The 27,199-nt window shown below is 42.0% G+C and overlaps 2 protein-coding genes across 2 annotated transcripts in view; both read left to right on the top strand.

Moving 5' to 3' along the window:
* Positions 1–9,126, top strand: part of ccdc112 (coiled-coil domain containing 112) — a 35,706-nt gene extending 26,580 nt beyond the window's left edge. Inside the window, 6 exon segments of the mRNA XM_033017449.1 lie at positions 889–1,021; positions 1,024–1,251; positions 1,254–1,303; positions 4,589–4,684; positions 8,731–8,849; positions 8,947–9,126. Of these exon segments, the coding sequence (XP_032873340.1) occupies positions 889–1,021; positions 1,024–1,251; positions 1,254–1,303; positions 4,589–4,684; positions 8,731–8,849; positions 8,947–8,977 (657 nt within the window). The 3' untranslated portion in view covers positions 8,978–9,126.
* Positions 9,127–12,009: 2,883 nt separating this feature from the next.
* Positions 12,010–27,199, top strand: part of pggt1b (protein geranylgeranyltransferase type I subunit beta) — a 41,221-nt gene continuing 26,031 nt past the window's right edge. The window contains exons 1-3 of the mRNA XM_033017448.1: positions 12,010–12,155; positions 20,127–20,245; positions 25,261–25,328. Coding sequence (XP_032873339.1) covers positions 12,037–12,155; positions 20,127–20,245; positions 25,261–25,328 — 306 coding nt within the window. The 5' untranslated portion in view covers positions 12,010–12,036. The remainder of the gene's footprint in view (positions 12,156–20,126; positions 20,246–25,260; positions 25,329–27,199) is intronic.

Raw genomic sequence — 27,199 nt, 5'->3', positions numbered from 1 at the left:
ACTCCCACAGCCCAACTCCCCTCACCCCACTCCCCTCAGCCCACTCCCTTCACCCCACTTCCCTCACCCCACTCCCCACAGCCCACTCCCCTCAGCTGCCACTCCCCTCAGCTGCCACTCCCCACAGCCCACTCCCCTCAGCCCACAGTACAGCTTCCAGGGGGATAAGGAGAGAGTGAGATTTTTAAAAAATCTATTGCGCTGCCAACGGTAATGTCAGCCCCACTCGCGTCGCAGTCGCTGCCCCAATGGCATCCTGCTGCGCGCCACCATCTTCTGCAGTAACAAGTTTGGTTATAATTTACAAAGCAATTCACTTTATAAACTTTAATGAGCTTTATACTGTGAATGGGTCAAGTTTCAATGTGGCAGTCGCGCCAGCACAGTGCGCTCCCACTTGCCGGGCCCGTCAGCCGCGCATGCGCAGTTGGGGAGGGTTGCCGGGCCCGGTATCCGTGCAGTTGGGGAGGGTTGCTGGGCCCGGCGCCAGTTTCAGACTGCCATTTTGATCTAATACTTCCGTGTGTACTTGACTGGCGTCACAACGGGACCACGGGTCGTCTAATTTTTTATTACAATTATTTTTAAAACATTCCCTCTCCACAGATCAAATTGAGATTGAAGATAAACATACAGTGATTTCTTTTAATGGAAAAGCATTTTGCCTGTCAATATATATGTATATAAACTAGTTTCAGCTGAAGGGAAAATCTGAAGACTATTATAGTTTTATGAAAATCTTGCCTTCTAGGTTTGAGTGGGGACTTAAATGATTTATGACTTTTGCACTAAAACCATCTCAAGGTGGGAGAAACGGTTTAATTCAAGGAAGTAGGTTTATCAGTGTTCACTCACCCATTTATATTGTCTGTTGAAATTACCTGACAGGCTATTCAGAAATGGAGAATAGAGAAGCAACAAGAAAAAAAACAAGTTGAGGGGATGCAAGCACAGAATGAAGCTGAACTAGATACAGACAAACGGGCAAAAGAAGTAGCTAAACAACTTAAGTTTGAGAAAGAGAGAAAAGAAAAGATTTCCGGCTCCAGATGTGGAAGAAAGCGAAGGAAAAGGAGTTTGCTCAAGATAGTGAAAACAAATGAAAGAAGATGCGGTTGAAATTGAAAAAGCAAAGAAAGGAAAACCAAAGGCGGCATAAAGCGAAGAAAATACTCGAAGTTTATGTTCAACAAAAGGAGGAGGATGAGGAGTTTCAGAAACTGGAATCCCAAATGAAAGAGCAAGCTGAAAGAGAAGAAAATCTATGGCTTGTGAAAGAGAAATGTCCAAGTTTCAAGAGAGAGTAAGTCTTTAAGCTTGCTCATAAAATTCCTAAATTAGAAAATATAGGTAAAGCTCAATTAATCTGCCATCCCAGGGTTTGCCATTTGCTGACGGAGTGATGTTTCTCGTGGATTGTCACTTTGTCGTGGTGAAGAAGCTTATGTGGACCTGAGATCCTGAGAGTGGTGAATCTCTGGAATTCTCTGCCACAGAATGTAGTTGAGGCCAGTTCATTGGCTATATTTAAGAGGGAGTTAGATGTGCCCCTTGTGCCTAAAGGGGTATGGAGAGAAGGCAGGTACAGGATACTGAGTTGGATAATCAGTCATGATCATATTGAATGGCTCGAAGGGCCGAATGGCCTACTCCTGCACCTATTTTCTATTTTTCTATGAGTGATGTCGTCTGGAGCTATGCTCCTGGTAGGGCCACCCATGGTGGTATGGTCGAGGGGGAGGCCTCTGACAAAGAGTCATCCAACCAAGACCTCAATGGTGGAACAGGCGGAGGACGATGGCTGATATTAACTTCCACCTCACACTCACTTTAAAATTGCTTGATTCATTGGAAAATTTATTGTACCATTGTGCAACTTATTTTAAAGTAAAGTATTAAATAATTAACAACATCCAATAGTGTTAAAAATCTGACAGTCCAGCATACCAAAGTCATGGGTTGTCAATAGACAATAGGTTGGAGTAGGCCATTTGGCCCTTCGAGCCAGCACCGCCATTTCAATGTGATCATGGCTGATCATCCACAATTAGTTCCCTGTTCCTGCCCTTCCTCCCCACATCCCTTGACTCCGCTATCTTTAAGATCTCTATCTTACTCTCTCTTGAAAGCATCCAGAGAACTGGCCTCCACCGCCCTCTGAGGCTGAGAATTCCACGGACTCACAACTCTCTGTGTGAAAAGGTATTTCCTCATCTCCGTTATAAAATGGCTGTACCACTTATCTTAACTGTGGCCCCTGGTTCTGAACATGTTTCCTGCCTCTAGCATGTCCAAACCCTTAATAATCTTACATGTTTTCAATAAGATCCCCTCTACCCTTCTAAATTCCAGGGTATGCAAGCCCAGTCGCTCCATTCTATCAACATATGACAGTCCCGCCATCCCGGGAATTAACCTTGTGAAACTACACTGCACTCCCTCAATAGCAAGAATGTCCTTCCTCAAATTTGGAGACCAAAACTTCACACAATACTCCAGGTGTGGTCTCACTAGGGCACTGTACAACTGCAGAAGGACCTCTTTGCTCCTATACTCAACTCCTCTTGTTATGAAGGCCATTTGCTTTCTTCACTGCCTGCTGTACCTGCATGCTTACTTTCAGTGACTGATGAACAAGGATCCTCAGATCCCGTTGTACTTCCCCTTTTCCCAACTTGACACCATTTGGATAATAATCTGCCTTCCTGTTTTTGCCACCAAACTGGATAACCTCACATTTGTCCACATTAACTGCATCTGCCATGCATCTGCTAATTCAGCCAACCTGTCCGAGTCACCCTGCATCCTCATAGCATCCTCCTCACAGTTCACACTGCCACCCATTTGTGTCATCTGCAAATTTGCTAATGTTTCTTTTAATACCTTCATCTATATATATTGTAAATAGCTGCGGTTCCAGCACTGAGACTTGCAGTACCCCACTAGTCACTGCCTGCCATTCTGAAATGGACCCGTTAATCCCTACTCTGTTTCCTGTCTGCCAACCAATTTCTATTCATGTCAGCACCCTACCCCCAATACCATGTGCTCTAATTTTGCCCACTAATCTCATATGAAGGACCTTATCAAATGCTTTCTGAAAGTCCAGGTACACTACAATCCACTGGCTCTCCCTTGTCCATTTTCCTAGTTACATCCTCAAAAATTTCTAGAAGATTAGTCAAGCATGATTTCCCCTTTGTAAATCCATGCTAAACTCGGACCGATCCTTCTACTGCTATCCAAATGTGCCGCTATTTCATGTTTTATAATTGACTCCAGCATCTTCCCCACCACCGATGTCAGGCTAACTGGTCTATAATTCGCTGTTTTCTCTCTCCCGCCTTTCTTAAAAAGTGGGATAACATTAGCTACCCTCCAATCCACCGGAACTGATCCTGAGTCCATAGAACATTGGAAAATGATCACCAATGCGTCCACGATTTCTGGAGCCACTTCCTTAAGTACCCTGGGATGCAGACCATCAGGCCTTGGGGATTTATCAGCCTTCAGTTCCATCAGTCTACCCAGCACCAATTCCTGCCTAATGTGAATTTCCTTCAGTTCCTCCGTCACCCCAGATCCTCTGGCCAGTAGTACATCAGGGAAATTGTTTGTGTCCTCCTTAGTGAAGACGGATCCAAAGTACGTGTTCAACTCGTCTGCCATTTCTTTGTTTCCCCAAATAAATTCGCCCTTTTCAGTCTTCAAGCGTCCAATTTTGGTCTTAACTAATTTTTTTCCTCTTCACATATCTAAGATGCTTTTACTATCCTCCTTTATATTCTTGGTTAGCTTACCTCCGTACCTCATCTTTTCTCCCCGTAGTGCCCTTTTAGATATCTTCTGTTGCTCTTTAGATTCAGATTTAGTCTTTATTGTCATTGTGCAGTGCACAGTACAGAGACGACGAAATGCAGTAAATTTAAAAGTTACCCAATCCTCTGCTCATCTTTGCTATGTTATACTTGTTATCTTTTATTTTTATACTGTACCTGACTTCCCTTGTCAGCCACGGTAGCCCCTTGCTCCCCTTGGAATCTTTCTTCCTCTTTGGAATGAACTGATCCTGCACCATCTGTATTATTCTTAGAAATACCTGCCATTGTTGTTCCACTGTCATCCCTGCTAGGGTATTTTTCCAGTCAACTTTGGCCAGTTGCTCCCTTGCGGCTCCATGGTCCTCTTTGTTCAACTGCAATACTGACACCTCCGATTTACCCTTCTCCCTCTCAAATTGTAGATTAAAACATAACTTGTCGGATGTTCTTCATTGCTTGCAACTGTTAAATATTTAGAAAAGTATGTATTTTTGTATCAGCAAAGTATCATTTTTTGTTACATATTTTAAATATATAATTAAGGTATAATTCAAAATATTATTTGCATTTTAAACCCTTTGGAGTACTTTGTGTTTCAATGAAAAAGCGATATTCATTATTATCTGTCATTATTGGTTAAATCAAGCAATTAGAACATAGAAAAGTATAAAACAGGAACTGGCTCTTCGGCCCTCAATGTCTAAGCTGAACATAATGCCAAGATATACTAATCTCATGATTGTTCAATGTATCTTTATATCACGCAGGATTTTCTCAAATTGGAGTTCAAATTATCAGAAAAGCAAACAAAGAAAGAGTTGGAGGATGAGCGAGAGAAGAGATTTGCCAAGCTTAAAGAGAAGGTTTTGTTTCTGGTTTTTAACAGACTATTAGCCACTGCCTCAATGGGATTCGCAATGATTAACTACATTTGTTGAGCACATTTTCTGAATTTAATAATACAATGGCAGATTACTGAGAATTGTCAAAATATGAACTCAGCATCCCTTTCCTGGTTTTCTTCTAACTCGGGATTTTTTTAATCCTTTTGTGCTTTTGAAAAAGACTTTCTACTGATAGCTATGAGCTGGCTTTATAAGAATGTAGAATTTCAACTCATTTAGACCTTTTTGTTTATTTATGTGAACTAGTCAGATATCAGATGCCACCAACCAAATAAACTACTCGGAGGCTGGTGGCATACTCTATCCTGTTAGTCTATAATCCAAACTCCGCTAACAATAGGAAGGTACAAGAATATAAAATATGGCAGTAGGTCACATGTATTCTTTCACCTGTTCCAGCACTCCATCTCATGACGGATTTGCTTCTTGCTTGTTCCCAATTATGCACATGTGTGAAATGTATCCTGAGTTCTTAAAAGGAATGTCGTGCTGGTAACATGGCTGTTTCACAGCTCTCGCAACCTGGGATTAGTCCTGATCTCTGATGCTGTCTGTGTGATATTTTCTATGGGATTTCCCTAGGTGCTTGGGTTTCCTCCTACATTCCAAAGATGTTAGATTCATTGGCTACTGTAAATTATTCCTAGTTTAGCTGCGGTGGGAGGGAGAGGAGGTTGGGGGGGGGGATATGATTTATCAATGTGGAGTTGATGGGCATGTGAGAAGGAATAACTTGAAGGGATGTAATTTGGGGATGAGATTGCTCTTAGAGCCAGAAAACACTTAATGGGTTAAATAGCCACTTTCTAATGGTGTAAAGAAATACAAAATATGAAGCAAGGGAAAAAATTGTAATGGCTCTTGCCGTACTTTTTCAGTCCCTTCTAGCTCTGGAGTGGTGCTGAGGATTGATGTACCCATAAAGGTTTTATAAAAGGGAGGTAAATATGGACTAAGTAATTCCAAGCCAGTAGGTATAACACTAGAGGTTTATTTATTTATTGGAATTTGATTAAAATAAATCTATTTATTAAAAACGCAGCTTAACCAAGAGCATTCAGCTTGGATTTGTAAGGCGAGGTCATGTTTGACTAATTTTTGATTGAATACTTTAAGGAGGTGACAAGAAGGGTTGATGTTTTGTTACCAACCATGCAGATGTTGGCAATACTTTTGACAATCTACATATGGTAGGCTGATCAAAAAAAGCCAAAGTCCATTGGATACAAGGTAAACTGGCAAATTGGGTTAAAAAATTGACATTCATAATGGTCTGGTTAATTTGACAGAGAAGTGGCAAATAAAATTTAATCCTGAGAGTCATTAACAAACATATTTGAGGAAGTACAACAAAGACGGGAAAATGTTCCAATAATGAGAGAACCACAGGCAGAGTAGGGAATTAAAAATCAGAAAGATTGGAAGCATTCATAGCTGTGACAGCCAGTAGATTGGAAGACGAGTCCCACAAGAATCATTGCTGGTGCTCCTGTTGTTCACAATATCAGTAAATAATTTGGGTAAAATTACAATTTGTGAATTTGAGGAGAAGACCAGAATGGGAAGAATAAGGATATAATTGAATTTCATCACTGACACATGAAACGTGTTATATTGTTGCTCAAGAAAAAAATAGCGAGCTTAAAGTAAGAATCTGAATTTGTATATTGAGAATAAAACCACACCATAATTACGCTATTTCCCCATTGAAGGAAACTGAACACTGGGGTGAGAATTGAAAGTTTTTGCTAAAATTGTATTCAATCTTATATACACTAGTTTGTAGTTCATAAAAAAAATGATTGAGGTTACCAATCATGAATACAGAAAAATGATTTCAGATCAGGAAAGGATGAACATGCTGGAAGCCTTGACTCTCATAGTAAAGGCCACTTGTGGTTTTAAAAAGTTCAATAGAAATACCAAGCAAGCAGCGGGAATGTGAAGCTTGCTTTCAAAGAGATCTATCGAGGAGTGCATTTAAAGAGTGCTGGGTAGGCATCAGGGAATTGTTCTGAAACAGTTCGACGAGGGGTTGTGCGCAAGTCAAACATAAAAGATTGACTAAGCTGATGCTGGTCTATTTCTATCCAGTATATTGAACATAATAACGATAATTTCTCTAGGTTTCATCACTTCTCATTCATAAGTTGGAAAGCACAGTTGATGTGGGTGGCTTTTGTCTGTTTTTAAAAAAAAATTGGAGTACCGTCTATTACTAGCATGTCAGACTGTATGATGGGAATATGATAAGCTGCAGCTGAAAATTTAGCAGGTGGATTAGATTAAATTAAACCCTCTTAGAGCTGGGCCAGACTTTTGAGGTCCAATCTTTCCAAACTGTTTTCATTTTCCATGATGATGGGAGTGAAAAAGAAAAGTTTAAAACATCTTTTTCAGAGGAATTCTGTTTAGACTAGGTTAGGTAAAGCAAACAGTAAAATTGACAGATAATGGCTCCAAATTTCAGCAAACCAATTTGCTGCAAACTTAAGTATCCAATTGAAGAATTAAAAAGTGGAAAAAAAAAAATTTACATTGTCACAATTAAATCATAAAATGTAGATTACCTGCAAATTGCATACTTCTCATATAAATTCCATTCTCTTGAATCAAATGATGTTACTAAACCTCGGATTAAACCCCATAGTTTCAGCACCATTGGAATGATGGTTGTCATCAGAAATGGAGACTGTGGCATTTATGCATACTTGCAAGGGAACCTAAACTTCCACATGGAAATAAATGCTGAATGTTGCCTGCAGAACCATGTAGCTATGTAGCAGAAGTTTTAGGCGAATGAAGTAAAGAATGGAGAGAAGAAAAGTGTAATACAAAAATAACATCATATTTCAGATAAAGGTTCTAGTATTTCTGTACCATCATCACTATCTGAATTTAAAAGCACCTGCAGGTGCATGAAACATAAAAAAACAAGGAATGGAAATGCTCAACAGAAATAAATTTCAAATTGATAACATTTTATTGCAGATATTTGTTTTGGCATTGGAATGACTAGATCAATAAGAGTGAAATTGTCCTGCATCAGATTTATTTTATACGGTTGTATTTAGACGAACACAAGTTATATCCACTTTGCAAGAAATAGATAATGTACAAAGAATAATTTGAAAATGTTATTTAATATTCCAATTTTACACTATATTGGCTCTGATGAATAGTGACCAAAAGGCAGGTTCTTCAAATGATTACAAAAATGACATTAAATACTTAAATCTGAAATTGCTGCTAATACTTGGCAGGCACCATCCAGGGACAGAGAATCAAGTAAAATCATAAACTTTCATCAGAACATTGTTTGTTCCAAGAAAAGAGCATCAACTTGAAATTATAATGTTCTTTCTTTCAGACACATCCTGGCCACTGAGATTTTGCTTATAAAACTCAATCTTAATTTGAAAGCTTAAGTAGACATGATGTGTTAATGATTAGCTTTTGCATCCGGATCTCATGATTTTAGCTTATGAGAGCTAAAATTTGCAGAATTGTTTCCAGTCGGTTGATCGATGCTGGGTTAAATTGAAGGTCAACACAAAATGCTGGAGTAATTCAGCGGGACAGGCAGTATCTCTGGAGAGAAGGAATGGGTGACGTTTTGGGTCGAGACCCTTCGGGATCAGCTTGTCTAAATACAACCTTATAAAATAAATCTGATCCCGAAGGGTCTCGATCGGAAGAAGGGTCTCGACCCGAAACGTCACCCATTCCTTCTCTCCAAAGATGCTGCCTGTCCCGCTGAGTTACACCAGAATTTCTGATAGAAATCTTTGTTTGAGGCATGCATAGGAGAGCCAATGTTTAAGTATGATTGGGCTGAGTTTTACCTAGACATAGAAAAATTACTTTAAATGTCTGAAATAAAACTGCAGTTGATTTATCATCTTTAGAAGATGGGATGTAAAATGGATATCTAATTTTAGACAGAGTGTTACCTTTGGAGAAAAGTTTAACACAAACATTTGTACTGCTATATATTTGCTTAGGTTGAAGCTCAAATACAACATGATCCATCAAGACTATTCAAACCAACCAAAGGTTGGGAAGAACACACAAAAAATACAGGGAAAACTAATGGTGGGCCTATGTTGCATCTTCCTCACCGGTAAGTGATTTAGCATGGCAAAAAATTGGATATTGAAATTGTGTTTTTTTGTGCTTTGGTTGGTTTTCTCATGATCATAATTTCTTTTGTTTTTCAGGGCTATTCCTAGTTGGCGGAAAGGGATATAAAGATATTGTTTTACAAGTATTTACATTAAATAGTGATTGTATGTTATCTTCATTGTTAAATAAATTGCAAAACAGTTGAAGAAAATGAGAGTTCATGATTTGATGGAAAAGAGGCAAGGAACATTAAAAAAAATCTGTATTTGTGTACCGGAAATGGAACAATGATTGAATTGCACTTGAATGCGCAAAATAATCAAAGCAAAATGGAAGTTAGAATCATTGATAACAAAACAAATAATACAATAGCAATAAAAAAGACATAACATATGTTTGAACTGGATTGGTAACTTAAAATTGATTGTTATAATAACTTTAGAATTAACCCATATCACTATGCAATTATCAGATTGCTGATCTTATCCATTAATGGTCCTTTTGCCAAGAAAGGCTAAATTTCTACATGTTCTAAAGATATGGAGAGTTCTTCTTGCATACTTGTTATTTATTTATCAGTACCTAAAACCTATCACCTGGTAAATTTATTTCTCTTTATGGGACTTTGCTGGGGGCCCATGCTCTAATTGCAGTGATCCAATGCTGACAGTTATTTTGAGAGTCATAGAGTGATACAGTATGGAAACAGGCCCTTCGGCCCAACTTGCCCACACCAGCCAACATATCCCAGCTCTGCTAGTCCCACCTGCCCGCATTTGGTCCATATCTCTCCAAACCACCTACATGTCTAACTGTTTCTTAAATGTTGGGGTAGTCCCTGCCTCAACTACCTCCATAGCAGCTTGTTCCATACACCTACCACCCTTTTGTGTGAAAAGGTTACTCTTCAGATTCCTATTAAAAAAATTTATCTTCACTTTAAACCTCTGGTCCTCAATTCACCTACTCTGGGCAAGAGACTCGTGCATCTATTCCTCTCATGATCCTATACACCTCTATAAAATCACCCAACCCCCTGCCCTCCAAGGAATGGAGTCCTAAATTACTCAACCTCTCCCTATAGCTCAGACACTCTAGTCCTGGCAACATTATCGTAAATTGTCTCTGTAACCTTTCCAGCTTGACAACATCTTTCCTATAACACAGTGTCTGGAACTGAACACAATACTCTAAATGCGTCCTCACCAATGTCTTATACATCTGCAACATGACCTCCCAACTTCTATACTCAATACTCAGACTGATGAAGGCCAATGTGCCAAAAGCGTTTTTGACCACCTGATCTACCTGAAACTCCACCTTCAAGGAACCATGCACCTACACTCCAAGACCCCTCTGGTCTACAACACAAGCAGAGCCTTACCATTCACTGTGTAGGTCAGGGTCGGCAACCTACGGCCCATGGGCCGGATCCGGCCCGCAACCCAAAATCATCCGGCCTGCAGGCGTATTTTTTTTTCAATTCGTTTTCGTGACCTGGGAACTGGGGCCAGTCCCGGGGCAGGCGAGTCGACCTGGGAATTGCAGCTAGTCCCAGGGACGTGAGTTGACCTGGGAACTGCAGCCAGTCGCGGGGCATGCAGGTGACCTGGGAACTACAGCCAGTCCCGGAGATGCGAGGGATCTGGGAACTGCAGCCAGTCCCAGGGCACGAGAGGGATCTGGGAACTGCAGCCAGTCCCGGGGCACGCGGGCGACCTGGGCGCTGCAGCCAGTCCCGGGGCACACGAGAGATCTGGGAACTGCAGAAAATTAAATGAAAAACACGTGAAAACTAATGCGAAAAACAACACCAAGTGTTACTAGTTAGTATGTATTATTACTAATTTATGTATTATTAGTATGTATTATTACTATTTACTAATTTAGTTAGTATGTATTATTATTACTGCCATTTATTAATTATGGCGATAGATGTAGCGCGTGATCCGCTCACAGACATGGGTCCTGGCCCCTATGCAGAACAAGGTTGCCGACCCCTGGTTTAGATCCTGTCCATGTTAGACTTCCCAAAATGCAACACCTCACATTTCTCTGCATTAAACTCCATCAACCATTCCTCAGCCCACCTGGCCAATTGATCAACATCCTGCTGCAATTTTTCACAACCATCTTCACTGTGCAAAACCACCCACTTTTGTATCATCTGCAAATTTGCTAATCTTAACGTGTATGTTCTAATCCAAAACGTTGATTTAGATATGAATTTCTTAGCAGCATGTAATTATGTTCAAATACTAGTTCATAATTAAGCATTTGAGTGGGGTTTTAATAGCACTAAATTTAATCATACAAATTGTGGACCATTGGACCAATTGAGAATTAGGTTGCTGCTATCCTCAATTTTTGTCAGTGATCACGATTGGCATACTGTGAAGACCTTATGTTTCCAACCATTAATCATCTTTGTTTCTATTTAGGACACTTGGACTATCTTTGATCGAACTTTACTGGACTTTATCTTGCACTAAATGCTATGTTATTCCCTTTATCATGGATCTGTACACTGTGGGTGGCTGGATTGTAATCATGTATAGACTAGTCTTTCTGTTAGCATGCAACAAAAGCTTTTCACTGTGACATTAAACTAAACTAAACTTTTAGGATAGTCAAGAAATATTTCACAGAGCATTTTAAAACAAAAGTACATTTTCACAATAAAACTATTTTTATATATACAAGAGCAATATTTAGTAATTTCTTTATTAAATCTGAAAGATTTTCCATTTGTTAATTCAATTCAATTCAATTCAATTCAATTCAACTTTATTGTCATTGCACAAATACGAGTACAGGTACAACGAAATGCAGTTTAGCGTCTGGTCATAGTGCAAGATAGTAGAAATAAAAATACAAAAGAAAAATACAAATAAAAATACTGGTTAACATAGGCAAATAAATGTATACAAATGGGAGAGTCTAAATAACGTTAATATTGAATAAATTGAATTGAATAAAGTTAATATTGTAGATTTGACTTTTGTTAAACTTTGCTCGTGAGATGAGGGAGTGAGTATTTGGAAGTAAATGCACTGCAGACCAGGCGTTTGCTTGCTTGCCTGTCGTGCGGCTCCCGCCCTGGTGGTGGCGACAGCGTGTTCCCGCACTCGCTGGGCGGGGCGGGCCGGGCCGGGCGGGGCGGAGCGTGTCCATGGCGATCCAACATGGCCGAGGAGACGACGGCTGGAGAGCACCTGGAGTTTCTCAGGGAGAGGCACGTCTGCTTCTTCGAGCGATGCCTGAAGATTTTGCCCGAGAGGTACTGCTCACTGGAGACCAGCAGGTAGGGCAAGGTGCGGGTCAGTGGGGGCTAACGGCAGTGGCAGATTAACGTGAAGGCCCAGGTGACCGGTCAGATCCGCCGCACCCACCCGGTGGCCGGGCCGGGCCGGGCCGGGCCAGGACAGGGCAGGGGGCACAGCAGCAGCAGCAGCACTAGGGCATCCCTCTACCTGCAGCATAACGTGTCGCCAGAGAGCGGCTGGATCCTTCAGCTCAGACCTGGGCCGTAAAGTCAGCTGCACCTTGCAGGCAAATAACGGGCAGTCATCACTTGGTGGGATGAACGATTGCAGAGACTTACCGAGGAACTGTCAGGCGTGGGCAATAAAATAGTGACCTTCTGAGAAGGCATAATGTACAAAACACAAGGAGTTCCTGCTTGAAACAAAATGTGACTAAAAATAAAATGGGCCCGATCCGTCTCGTACTCAACTGTGAGATCTCAACTGTTCCGTGCGTTTTTATCGGAAATATACCTCACAATTTACAATGCCAGCCTGTCTCACACGTCGACACTGGAATTTGACTATATTGCGATTCACCATGTGATTTCAAAATAATAAAAACACGGGAGTACCTAAGCAGTTATGTTTACTGCACATTTCATTCGCAACTTTTTACAGATGTTGAATAAAAACTATTCATAGAATGTAAGAAATAAAAACCGACATACACTATCTCTGCTCACAGGCTCCACCATTCAATAACTTGATAGCTAAAGCTACCAGGCATATTTTCATCAGGTCTCATTGCCATTCTATTAGTTTCTGCTAACTTTTTATTAATTTGTGTATGTAAATTATGAATGTCTTTCAGGTCAGCGTTTATAACCATATAACAATTACAGCACGGAAACAGGCCATCTCGGCCCTACAAGTCCGTGCCGAACACTTGTTTTCCCCTAGTCCCATCTACGTTTATTGCCCATCCCCAATTTTCTTTGAATTATTTCAGAACATTTTAAGAATCAATTACATTAGTGGGTCTTGGATTTATAGTGGGTAGTGGGAGGGGTAGTGCTGGAATTGGCGGTGTGATAGGGACTCACTGCGGACGCTGGTCGCTGGTCGTTCTCTGCCGGGAGCAGAGTCTCTGCTTTCCGACGCTGGGTCTGGGTCGGGTCTCCGATGCTGGGCTGCTGCTTGGGCCTGGGCTGCTGCTTGAGGTGGGGTTGCTTGCGGCTGGGCTGGACTGCTTGGAACTGGGCTGGGCTACGGGTCCCTCCTAAAGTCCAATTGGAAACCTCCGCCGGCTTTCCTCAGCTCCAGTAAAGACGCGATGGCGCAGGAAGGGGCAGACCGTTCCGGGGAGTGACAGGGGAAGAGACTAATCCGCGCAGCGCTGACTGGCAGGAGAAGCGATCGATCTGCGCACGCGCGTTTTTTAAGATTTTTAAACCTCGCTAACCTTTACGACATTCAACCGATCGGAACGAAACTTGGTGGACTCGCAGCACAGGAGAACGGCAAGTGAACTGGCAAAAAATCATAACGCTATCGCGAACCGTTTTTGTGCAAATAGAAAGACCGCCAAACCGGAAGATAACAAGATCGGAGTTTTAGGTATGTATAGCAGAAGATAGATAGATAGATTGTAGCCACAGGCAACGTGTTTGGGATGTGGCAGAAAAATGGAGCATGTGGAGAAAACACATGGTCATACAAAGAAAAATGCAAACGCCAGAAAGCACTGGTGGTCAGACTCAAACCCAACACGATGGAGCTATGAGACAGCTGCACACCTGTGGCTCAACTGTGTCACTGTGGTGTTTCCTTAATCTCAAGGATTTTAATTTTCCAAATAACAATTGGCCAGGAAAAAAAATAATTCCTTGGGTAAATTGTGGAATAGAAACTTATTTTAAGTAGCCTTCAGCTCCTATGCCTTTCTCATCCTGACTGATCATCTTCCGCAGGTGGCAACATGGGTTATGAGAAAAGGTATCGTAGCTTGGCCTGAACTTAAACTATCTAGCTCTGTTCTATACTTATGCAACAGTGCTTCTATCTTTTTACATTGCTGCTGCTGAAATTCTTCTTCATATCTTCATCCCGTCAAGACTTGACTTATTCAGCAATGTCACAACTGATTTTCCTGAATTCAAAACAGGTTATTTCTGATATTAAAGGAATCAGGGAAGTACGGATGGAACAGGAAAATGGCATTGATGTAGAAGATCAGCTGCAATCCTGTTGAATGGTAGAGCAGGCGTGTGATTCTCCACAAGGCCTATTGCTATTCCATATCATTATAATCGTCGATCTCTCTGACGCGGGAGCTTCAATCGCCCCGACTGCGGATGGTTCGACTCCCCCGACCGCGGGGGAATAAAGAGGGAAGAAGATTAGACTTTATTGCCTTCCATCACAGTGAGGAATGTGGGGAATCCGCTGTGGGGGATGTTTATGTTAACTTTTATGTAGTTGTGTGTCTTGTTGCTTTTTTTTAGTATGGTTATGGACTGCTGCCTTTATAGTTTGATACAGCAGAATATTCACGTGGGGCTAGAGTTGCATGTAGGGCAGAATAGTCTATTCTTCACTAGTAATCGATCCGGCCTTGGTCATTAGTGACACTTTTGTTTCTGTTCAATAAACTCCGCATTCCTTGTTTGACGTAATTTGCGACAATCTTTATTTCTTTAAGTAAGATGCATTAGGCATTGCAAACAGTATTTGAAATATCTTTAAAGTTGTAAAGTGGAGAAATGAGTTGAAAATTATCAGCATCACCTTGGTCCCTTTTTGTGTAAGGATGCCACAGAAGACATATTCCAAGGTGTCATCTTTGCAATTTAGACAATAGGTGCAGGTGTAGGCCATTCGGCCCTTTGAGCCAGCACCTCCATTCACTGTGATCATGGCTGATCATCCACAATCAGTACCCTGCTCCTGCCTTCTCTCCAAGAATTTAGATTCTTGGCTGTGCGGTTTACAATGAGGAGCACTTACAGGGCTCTCGCTTAACTTTTTTTCCCTGTTGCCAGCCGGGCAACCTAGGCAGCTTTTTAGGTTGCCAAATGACAGTTTAGGTGGTCATTTAAGACGGCTTGCATGACACGTGCGATAATGTTCTCGGATGCAGTGCGTAGTTACCAGTCAGAATTATGGTCAATGAAGCATTTGCATATTCTGCTTCAAATAAAGCCACAAACCAAACATATTCACCAATCAAGACATGATATATACCACAATGACATGCAGCAAAATTACAATACAGTATCTCATCTCCTTTTACACGTTGCAAAGAATGCAATTTCTATTATTTCTTTCCACTTCCAAACAAAATTCTGGTTGGATTATTCAGCGTATGATCAACCTCAGTGAGACCAAGTGCAGGCTTGGCGATCGCTTCGGACAATACCTACGCTCAGTTCTCAATAACCAACCTGATCTCTCGGTGGCTCAACACTTCAACTCCTCCCATTCCGAATCCAACCTTTCTGTCCTGGGCCTCTTACATGGCCAGACTGAGGCCCACCGCAAATTGGAGGAACAGCACCTCGTATTTTGCATGGGTAGTTTACACCCCAGCGGTATGAACATTGACTTCTCCAATTTCAGGTAGTCCTTGCTTTTTCCCTCCTTCCCCTCCCATTCCCAGCTCTCCCACAGCCTACTGTCTCTGCTTCTTCCTTTTTTTTTCACGAACCCCCCACCGCCGACATCAGTCTGAAGTTAGGTCTCGACCCAAAGTGTTGCCTAATCCTTCACTCCATAGATGCTGCCTCACCCGCTGATTTTCTCCAGCTTTGTCTACCAACGGGATCCCACCACTGGCCACATCTTCCCATCTCCTCCCCTGTCGACTTTCCGCAGAGACCACTCCTTCTGTAACTCCCTGGTCATTTTGGCCCTTCCCACCTAAACCACACCCTCTCCTGGCACTTTCCCTTGCAACCGCAGGAAACGCTACAATTGTTATTTTACCTTCCCCCTTGACTCCATTCAAGGACCCAAGCCGTCTTTCCAGGTGCGGCAGAGGTTCACGTGCACCTCCGCCAACCTCATCTATTGCATCCGCTGCTCTAGGTGTCAGCTGCTCTACATCGGTGAAACCAAGCATAGGCTTGGCGATCGCTTTGCCCAATACCTCCGCACGGTTCGCAATAACCAACCTGATCTCCCGGTGGCTCAGCACTTCAACTCCCCCTCCAATTCCGAATCCGACTTTTCTGGCCTGGGCCTCCTCCATGGTGTGAGGCCCACCGTAAATTGGAGGAGAAGCACCTCATATTTCACTTGGGTAGTTTACCCCCCAGCGGTATGAAAATTGACCTCCAATTTCAGGTAGTCCCTGCTTTCTTCTGCGCTTCCCAGCTCTCCCTCAGCCCACTGTCTCCGCCTCTTCCTTTCTTCCAACCCCTTGCACCCTCACATCAGTTTGAAGAAGGGTCTCGACCCAAAACGTCGCCTATTTCCTTCGCTCCATAGATGCTGCCTTACCCACTGAGTTTCTCCAGCATTTTTGTCTCCCCATTAACACAAGTTCTGTTATCTCACTTTCCTCACCCACTCCCTACACATTAGGGGCAATTTTACAGAGACAAGTTAAGCTACAAAGCCAATGCATCTTTGGGATGTGGGAGGAAAGCTACATGCTTACAGGGAGAATGTGCAAATTCAACACAGTGCCCGAGAACAGGATCGAACACAGATCTCTGGCGTGTGAGGCAGCAAGTCCACTAGCTGTGCCACTATATTTTATTTTCCAACACACAAAAAATTATACGTTGATAACTTTGGTTACTAAAAAAAAAAACTATCCATTTTCAGTCTTAAATCTCGAAGTGATGCTATGTCCCCCTTTACAGCTACTATAGGTTTTAATTCAGTTCAAGACTATGGGGCAGTACATTGGCCATAAAGTTGCTGCCTAAAATTGCCAGAGACCCAGAATTGATCCTGAATATGATCACATTGAATGGCTCGAAGGGCAGAATGGCCTACTCCTGCACCTATTGTCTATTGTCTACGGGTGCTGTCTGTATGGAGTTTGCTCCTTTTCCCTTTGATCGCATGGGTTTTCTCCGGGTGCTCTGGTTACCTTCCACATTCCAAAGGTGTGCAGGAACCTTTTTCAGACCCAACCCAAAACATAATATTTTCTTTTGTCCAGAAATTCTGTCTGACCTGTTGAGTTACTCCAGCTTTTTGTGTCTATCTTCAGTTTAAACCAGCATCTGCAGTTCTTTCCTACACACACGATACTATACGATAGAACTTTATTAATCCAAAGAGGGAAATTGTGTGTGTGTGTGTGTGTGTGTATAGTTATATATTCATATATACATATACACCATTTTGTTTTCTCGTTGATAACATTGTTTACAGAGTACTATGTTTACATATTCAGTTGTGCTGCTGCAAGTAAGGATTTCATTATTCTAACTGGGACGTGAGAGAGCAAAACACTCTTGACTCTTGACTGACGTCGCTAATGTGTGGGATAGAACTAGTGTACGGGTGATCGGTGGTCGGCGTGGACTCGGTGGGCCGAAGGGCCTGTTTCCACGCTGTATCTTTAAATTAAACTAAAACACTAAAACCAGAGGATATCTAAAGAAGGGTCTCTACCCAAAACGTCACCCAATTTCTTCTATCCAGAGATGCTGGCTGCTCCATGGAGTTCCCCCGCACAATTAAAGCATGGAATAGTCTTCACCCTACTATAGGTACCCAACCAGAAGCAATTAAATTTAAGGTACACAAAAATGCTGGAGAAACTCAGCGGGTGCAGCAGCATCTATGGAGCGAAGGAAATAGGTAACGTTTCGGGCCGAAACCCTTCTTCAGACTGATAGGGGGTTGCGGGGAGAAGGAAGGAAAAAGGAGGAGGAGGAGCCCGAGGGCTGGGGGATGGGAGGAGACAGCTCGAGGGCTAAGGAAGGGGAGGAGACAGCAAGGGCTAACAAAATTGGGAGAATTCAATGTTCATGCCCGCCAGATGCAGGCTCCCCAAGCGGAATATGAGGTGCTGTTCCTTTAATTTCCGGTGTTGCTCACTCTGGCAATGGAGGAGACCCAGGACAGAGAGGTCGGATTGGGAATGGGAGGGGGAGTTGAAGTGCTGAGCCACCGGGAGGTCAGGTAGGTTCTTGCTTTGGGGAGCCTGCATCCGGCGGGCATGAACATTGAATTCTCCCAATTTTGTTAGCCCTTGCAGTCTCCTCCCCTTCCTTAGCCCTCGAGCTGTCTCCTCCCATCCCCCAGCCCTCGGGCTCCTCCTCCTCCTTTTTCCTTCCTTCTCCCCGCCACCCCCTATCAGTCTGAAGAAGGGTTTCGGCCCGAAACGTTACCTATTTCCTTCGCTCCATAGATGCTGCTGCACCCGCTGAGTTTCTCCAGCATTTTTGTGTACCTTCGATTTTCCAGCATCTGCAGTTCCTTCTTGAGCAATTAAATTTAAGGTAGCTCTTTTTTTCCCCAAGAACTCTTTTTTGTTTAAGTCAAGAGTCAAGAGAGTTTTATTGTCATGTGTCCCAGATAGGACAATGAAATTCTTGCTTGCTGCAGCACAACAAAATATGTAAACATAATATAGACCAGGAGATAAAGGTTCACTGTGTCTATATACCATAGACCATATATATATATATATATATACACAATAAATAAACAGATACAATGCAATAGGCTGTTATTTTTCTGAGTTTGGTGGTAGTGTTTAAATTCTGTTTAAATTCCATTTCGTATATTTTTGGAGGACCAGGAAACCAAGAAGCAAGAGTTACTTCAGGAAGTTACTCCAGCTCCAGAGAGTGATTCTTTTCAGCAGTCGCGGCGAGTGGACAGCAATGGCAGCCAGATCTCCCACCATGCAAAGGGAGGGAGAAAGTGGCCGACGCCGACCAGTTGCAATGGCAGTGCTCATGTGCAGGGCGGCACATGCGCACTACCACGGCCGATGATGGACTGGCCAAAGATCCTCGCTATAGGATCTTTGGTGCTGGCCAGGGGCGGAAAACCCGGGGGGGGGGGGGGGCCAGAGGGGACACGTTCCCCCCCCCCCCATGTTTTGAGAGGTGGGGGACATCTCCCCCAAGTTTTTGTGATCCCGATTTTAAAATCGCCGTTTTTAGCGCTGGATTGAGCCTCCGAAGCGTCACGCGTGTGTGAGTGTGCACATGCGAGCGTTGCCGCCAAAAAAATGTGTCCCCCGTCCCCTCCATGTTTTGATAGTGAGTTCCATTCTTGGTGCTGGCCGTGGTTGTGCGCATGTGTAAGGCGGCCGGCCGTGCCGGCGGACAAGGAGTGGGCGGAGACCCGAGACACGGACAGCGGGCGGAGATGGAGAGTGACAGAGAGAGAGAGATAGAGAGGGGGCCCGCTCACAATTAAACAATAATAATAATAATAAATTTTATTTATGGGCGCCTTTCAAGAGTCTCAAGGACACCTTACAAAAATTTAGCAGGTAGAGGAAAAACATGAGGAGGGCAAAGTTGGCATTATGAGAGGGTGGAGGGATGGGGGCAGGCTGGAGAGATCTGAGGTTGTCCCGGTTGACAGTGCATGCGGTCAGCTGGGGTGGGGGGTGACGCAGTTGAGGGGGGGTAGAGTGTGGTAGTGAGCAGATGGATGGAATGGAATGTCCGTGGTTGAAGTAAACAAGCTTGCGCCGAGAGCCTCTGTGGATGAAACGGTGTCGACGTAGAAGTCTAAGCTGTTTAATGACTTGGATGCAGGATGGGATGTGGTTGTTGAAGAAACCAGTCATTTGTAGAGTTGTCTTGTGTGTGTCACAAGATGTGTCCCGGGTGCTTGCCAAGCCGGGCAAAATGGCATGGCTTTTAGGTTGCCACGCGGGACTGTGGGTTGCCATTGGCAACCAGGCAACCGCTAATTTCGAGCCCTGACTTATCAGGTTTTCCAGTGAATGATAGTTAAAATGTGTTGTATATGTTTTATAATGTAGAACTTAAACATGCTCATTAGATGAATCTATGATGTATCTTTTATGATATTTGCAGATTGACCATTGCCTTCTTTGCGTTGTCTGGTCTGGATATGCTGAGTGCCTTACATCTGGTGGATAAAATCAATATTATTGAATGGATTTATTCTCTGCAGGTCCTTCCTACTGAAGACAGTGAGTGAGTTTTTTTGTTTTTGATCTTGTATTTAATGCTTCATGATGTTTTGATACTTAATGCTTTTGAACTATTTGCTTAAATTTTAGCAATTCTGATATATAATCTAATGAAAGATATTTTTATTTCGCAATTTTCAAGACATAAATCATGAAATTGCTATTGGTAGTGGGAAAGGAGGTTTGTTTATTCGATGTGCAGTGAATAACGGATTCATGGCTAATTTATCAATCTGATAAATTATACAGATTAAAGAGTTGCCAAAAGTTTCAACCATATATGATTTCTAGATTAGCTCTTTTGATATTTTGCTTTATTCCATTCTGGAGCACGGTGTTCGTGAACTTCACTATTTCAGAGTGCATTACAATAAAGAGTATATGGGGCTCATTGAGGTTTGATTTTTGGGGATTGAATGTCATTTTGACATTAGCCTATGAGCTGTTAGGAAAGGGGATAGTTTATGGCACATGCTCATAAAATGGTTTTAGTTGTGTGACTTGAGGATATTGTGGCTACAGTATTGATATTCATTTTGAAATTGTGGGTTTGCTGGCAAACTGGCATTTATTATTTTTCTCTGGTAAAGAAGGCATATGACATTTCTGGCTTCATAGGCCAGGCCATAGAATATAAAAGTTGAGATACTAAGCTGTAACTTTATAAAACACTAATTATAAGTGTGCAGTTCTAATTGCCATACTTGTAGGGAGGATATGGATGTACTGGAGTGACTGGAGAGGTGAGCTGGTTTCTAGAAGAGCTGCTATCCTTTTGAAGATGATGTTATAATGCTGTTGGATAAGGAATACCAAGATTTAAACTTGGTGGTAGGACATTTACAAGTTAGAATATTAGGCTGCTTGGAGGGCGATCTGCTAGTGACGTTTCCGTGTATCTGCTGACCACGTGTTTTTTTGTAGAACAGGTTAGGAGTTTGGCAGTGTTATCAGTAGAGCCAGGATGTTTAGGCGCTAAAAATCTCTGAAATAGGCAGGCAAAAAGGCTAAATAAAATTACAAAAAAGCCCGGAAAAAGGCATTTATTGACAAAAAAGGCATAAAAAGGCATGTATTTCCACCACCAAAAATGGTTAAAAATGATCATTATAAAGGTATACTACATTAAATGACCAAAGTTGCCTGGTTGCACATAACTACCAGCATATTTTCAAATTATCTGGTGTTAAACTTTGCCGTCTATCAAACAGAATATGCTACAGTTGTGAAAAACTAATTTCTACCCCGGCTGAGGTCACTGGTGCATTCCTGAAACAAGCTACAAACTCTACATTCATGTCGATATCTTGTGCATTACAACTACCTTTGAGAAATTTAGCTATGATTTGTACTTCTTCAAGATCTTTTCTAGCTAAAATCCCCCTCTCACATTTTCCTTATATGTCTTTACCTACATCGCCAGGAACTTTTAAGTAGAAAGTACAGCAAGTGAAGATGTAAACAACTGAGCAATAATTGTGCTTTTTGACCTCCAATACTTCCAATGTCAAGAAATACTCCTTTGATGGTTGACCTTCCTCCAGTTTATCGATGACCACATTGGCAACATATCTCCCCACAGCATTGGTTGTCTCGTCTATTGAGATCCATATTTTGATGCATGCAACTTCATCTCTAATTTTCTGCACAACAATGTTGAAGTTGCTGTCAACATAATTTTTCTGTAATGATGACTCGCTCGGTATAGGTTCCTTTGTGTATTTCCCTAAAAAACCTCTGAGAGATTTGTTTTCCAATTTCCACAGTGGAATTCCAGCATCAATGAATGCTTTGCACAGATCACTCGAAAACTCAGATTTGCAATTGGAGCCAGCAGTAAATGTTGTGAGGAGACAAGCTTGCGTATTTCCCACCTTCAGTTTCTCTGCCGTCGACTTGTGTTTAGCTGTCTGTATATGCCGGGAGACTAAATATTTCTTCTCGTGATTCACTGCTTTCTCACATGCTTTGCAAAACAGCGCACAGTTGTCTGTAGAGAATATATCACTCCTGTACACTCTCACCAAATCGTTCAGTTTTTTACAAGGCGTTGACTTGAATTTAGGCATTTTGACGTTTGCTGGGGTAGATCCTACAGGAGCGGGGATGCAGACCTCTACAGGCTGTGAAGAGGAATCAGAGCTGCCAAGGAAAGGTACTCTGAGAAGTTGAGGAGCAAGTTCTCAGCAAATGACTCTTCTTCAGTGTGGAAGGGCTTGCAAGAAATTACAAGCCACAAGAGGAAAAACCTCCGGTCCTTGGGCAATCGTCAGCTGACCAATGACCTGAACGAGTTCTACTGCAGGTTCGATAAACAGATACTTAACCCTGGTACCCCCATCCCCAACCAAACACTTCACACCTACTCACAGCTTGACTCCAGTTTGGAAAGACTAGATCCTTCCCCACCTACTCCTCCCCAATCTCCCCATGCTTAAAGCATGACTCCAGTTGGTGCTGTAAATTTTCTTGTAATGTTACATTAAAATGGCAAAAAAAGGCTGCTTTAGACTCAATTGTGAAAAAAGCATTATCATCGTGAAATCGTCAAAAAATGCATGAAAAGGCATTTATGGCAAAATCCTGGCTCTAGTTATCAGAGTAACTTGGGCAAACATTTTGTAGATAGTTATTAAGAGAGTGGAGAGAATGCCGTCAGCTTCTGGTCTGCTTTTCAGAGGATGTCATCGATGAAACATTCATTGTGGAACATAATGTCTGATCTATTCTTGTAGTCAAAGTATTACTGATCAGTGGTGACACCCACCTCCCATGCAGAATGTTGATGGAATGCATTGAGGGGTGGCTTAGGATGGATGGCTAGTCTCTTGTTAGAGGTGATCATTGTCTTTTACTTGGATGGCATGAAGATTTCTTGGCACTTCTTAGCTCGTGGAAGTAATGACGTTGTCATTTTTGAGAAAGTTATGAATGGAATTGAACATAGTGCAATAATCAGCAAAAGTCCTTAAGGGGCTGTCCCACTGCGGCGACCTAATCGGCGAGTTAAGAAGAGTGGCTTCGAACTTCAAGCTGAGGGCACTCGCCTAGAAAACCTCGAGCTGGATCGACCATCAGCGTTGAAAACGCGAACTGGATCTACCGACCGCGCACACACACACAAACACATCGCAAAGGCGGGGGTCAGGGAAAGCGGGGGAGCGCTGTCTGAATTTCACACCCGCGATGAAGAGGAAGGTAAAACGGCTGCACAGTAACAGTAAGTGCTTTAGAGCGGGGGGGGGGGGGGGGGGGAGAGGGAGAAGGGGAGAGAAGGAGTGGAGACACTTTTAAGAAGTATAATAAAGTTTAGTGGGCATTTTACCTGCCTTTCCTTGGTCCTGAAAACTCCAATGAGCCATTCAAAATGCCCGGTCAGCGAAGGAGATTGCCTACGGCTGCCCTTGACTGCCTGTAACTAAATATCGACCCCACTCCACTGCACTACGAGTTCAAAAGAACCATGCCGACCAAATTTTACTCTATGAAAAATTTTCAACATGCTGAAACATTTTCCGCGACTTAGCTGAGGCCACAAGTATTCGGGAACTTCCCTCGAGCATGAAGGAGAGTTCCAGTGACCTCATAGGACCTCCTAAGACCTCGTGTCGACCATGCTGCGAGTTTGAGTCAAGGGCAAACTCATCTAAACTCGCAGATTAGATCGCCGCTGTGGGACAGCCCCTTAACTCTTGCCTTTGTTGTGGAACGTCATTAACGAGGCAGATGATTCTCAGGCTTAGGACACTGTTCACTCTTCAGGAACTCTTTCAACAGTATCATGCTGTTGGGTTGATTGACCTTCAGCACAGGCTGTCCCTGGATAATGACCAGGTTCCGTATTATAGATGTCCATAAGTTGGTAAATACACAAAAATCATTCTATATTAATCATACCTCCACAGTATTATAATGAATGGCATCAAAACAACAGAAGACTAATAAGAAAGAAAAATTACTAATAAGAAAGAACTAAAAGTGGAGAATGAGAGGAAAAACTAGATCTGCCAAATGTACGTATGATGGAATTCTGAATGTAACAGTATTATGGAAGCTTGTTCATATATGCAAGTGTCCTTAAGTTGTGGGTCTGTTACCCTCTGACGACCTGTAATCATAACAGCTTACCTTTGTGCAAAGTCTGTTGTTCAAGAATGATGGTACTTTCAAATTATTTGTTCTCCCACTGATTATGCTTGTATTAAATATATCTTACCTAATGTATTTCTATACCACGGATTTTTTATTGATTAAAATTACTTGATCTGCTTGTAATCAAGTGTGTTATAATAATAGAGATTTTATTGTGACATTGAAGGCTCAGAGTAGCCCCACCCTTTTGATGTTACGAGCGGCTTTCAATGATTTGTATTTTGGGGATATTAAATATTCTCTAAATCAGAGTTGCCAAATTGGAAAGCAAACATCATAAATAGCGATCAGAAAATGTTTTGATGTCAGATGTGGAAATTGTTTTTCATATGATGAATTTGTTAAATTTTATTAATTTAAAGTAAGAAAGCAATTTAAAACTGAACATTCTTAAACAATTATCTAAAAAATGTGAATAATCGCAATAAAATAGTTGTTGCTTGACAAAATAACAGAAGAAGAAAGATTAGTCAGAACATTTGCAATAAAAGATAATTGTTCATAGAGATGCTTTCTATGGACTTGGAAGTGGACATACTGTATGGCATTAGATGGCACTGTTGAGATGGTGTGCCTTTGTAACATGATGGAAAAGCAATTCATTGCGGACAGTATTGTACTTGTTATAGTTTGCTCCAGCTGATAAAAAGAAATCCATTTGTTCGAGATCTGAAGGAAAATTTGTTTTTAAGTTTCATTAAACAATAATGGACCCTAACGTATTATTTATTGATACTTGCAGTGCTTTCGCAGAAAATGAATTTATTACAATACTTCAATATTTGAGGTATTTAGATGTACAGAAAAGGCACGTAAGCATGGTTCACAGTGCTTTATTTTAACATTATTATTCTGATTTTCAGAATCTAATCTGTACCGCTGTGGATTCAGGGGTTCATCACATCTGGGAATCCCATATAATGTGTCAGAGGTTAGTGGAATCTGGAAAGTATTTCAATGAGAGCCCAGTACTTTATTCAATGGTGACTAAACTGGAAGTTAGAATAAAAAGCCCAGGAGTATTCCTTCATTAGGACCATAACTATATTCCTTGGAGTGCAGGAGGATGAGGGGTGATCTTATAGAAGTTTATAAAATCATGAGAGGAATAGTTCGGGTAGTTGCAGAGTCTCCTGTGCAGAGTAGGTGGATTGAGGACCAGAGGACATGGGTGTAAGGTGAAGGGAAAAAGATTTAATAGAAATCTGAGGGGTAACTTTTTCACACAAAGGATGGTGGGTGTATGGAACAAACTGTGAGAGGAGGTAGTTGAGGCTGGGATTATCCCAATGTTTAAGAAACAGTTAGACACGTACATGGACAGGACAGGTTTGGAGGGATATGGACCAAATGTGGGCAGGTGGGATTAGTGTAGCTGGAACATGCTGTCCGGTGTGGGCAAGTTGGGCCTAAGGGCCTGTTTCCACTCTGTGTCACTCCATGACTCTAGGACTACCAGCAATTTTGAATTAAGACAAAACAGTTTGTGACTTGGGCATTATCTTCTTGATGTGTTTACAGTCTTAACCATAACATATACGTTGTTATAGCCCTTTAATAAACCAATTAGTATTTATTAAAGTTCTGTGCATTGCTTAGGTGGTTGTCCCTTTAAAGAGTGAGTGATCTTTTTTCCCTGCTTCCTTGAGATGCTTTACTGTGTACAGCTGTCTAGTTTAGATCAGCAATCATATCAGTAGAACAGTTTAATTTGGAGGATTATCAGCAAATCGATTAAGCTGTATGGAATTCCACCATAGACGAGGGAATAAAAGAGGGGAATTCGTTGGGTGGAAGAATTTAATATCCCTTTTTGTATGCTGAGAGTGTTAATATTCAAATATTCATATTGTACCATGTTCTTAAGATCATAAATCATAGAAGCAGAATTAGGCCCCTCAGGTACAGGACCCTGGTGAGATCACACCTGGAGTGATTGTCTCCTAATTTGAGGAAGGACATTCTTGCTTTTGAGGAAGTGCAGCGTAATTCCAGGTTAATTCCTGGGATGCCGCGACTGACAGGATGAAAGAATGGATCGACTGGGCTTATATTAACTGGAATTTAGGATGAGAGGGTATCTTATAGAAACATATGAAATTTGTAAGGGATTGGACAGGTTATATGCAGGATAAATGTTCCCGATGTTGGGGGAGTCCAGAACCAGGGGTCACAGTTTAAGAATAACGGGTAGGCCATTTAGGACTGAGATGCAGAAAAACTTTTTCACCCAGAGAGTTGTGAATCTGTGGAATTCTCTGACACAGAAGGCAGTGGAGGCCAATTCACTGGATGTATTCAAGAAAGAGTTAGATATAGCTCTTAGGGCTAACGGAATCAAGGGATATGGGGAGAAAGCAGGAATGGGATACTGATTTTGGATGATCAGTTGTGATCATATTGAATGACGGTGCTGGCTCAAAGGGCGGATTGCCCTACTGCTATTTTCTATGTTTCTATGTTCCTTGAGTCTACTCCACCATTCAATCATGGCTGATCTATCTTTCCCTCTCAGCTCTATTCTCCTGCCTTCTCCCCATAACCTTTGACACCCTTACTAATCAAGAACCTGCAATCTCCACTTTAATAAATACCCAATGACAGCCTCCATAGCCATATGTGGCAATTAATTCCACCGATTCACTACCCTCTGACTAAAGAAATTCCTCCTCGTCTCCTTTCTGAAGGTAGATCCTTTAATTGTTGAGGCTGTGCCCTCTGATCCTAGACTCTTCCATAAGTGAAAACATCCTCCTCAGCATTGTCTTAAAAAAAATTGACTTTCGACTTTACTTTTGACTT

Source organism: Amblyraja radiata, chromosome 3, assembly GCF_010909765.2.
Source record: "Amblyraja radiata isolate CabotCenter1 chromosome 3, sAmbRad1.1.pri, whole genome shotgun sequence".
NCBI classification, from domain to species: Eukaryota; Metazoa; Chordata; class Chondrichthyes; order Rajiformes; family Rajidae; genus Amblyraja; species Amblyraja radiata.
This window is presented reverse-complemented; position numbering and strand designations above follow the sequence as displayed.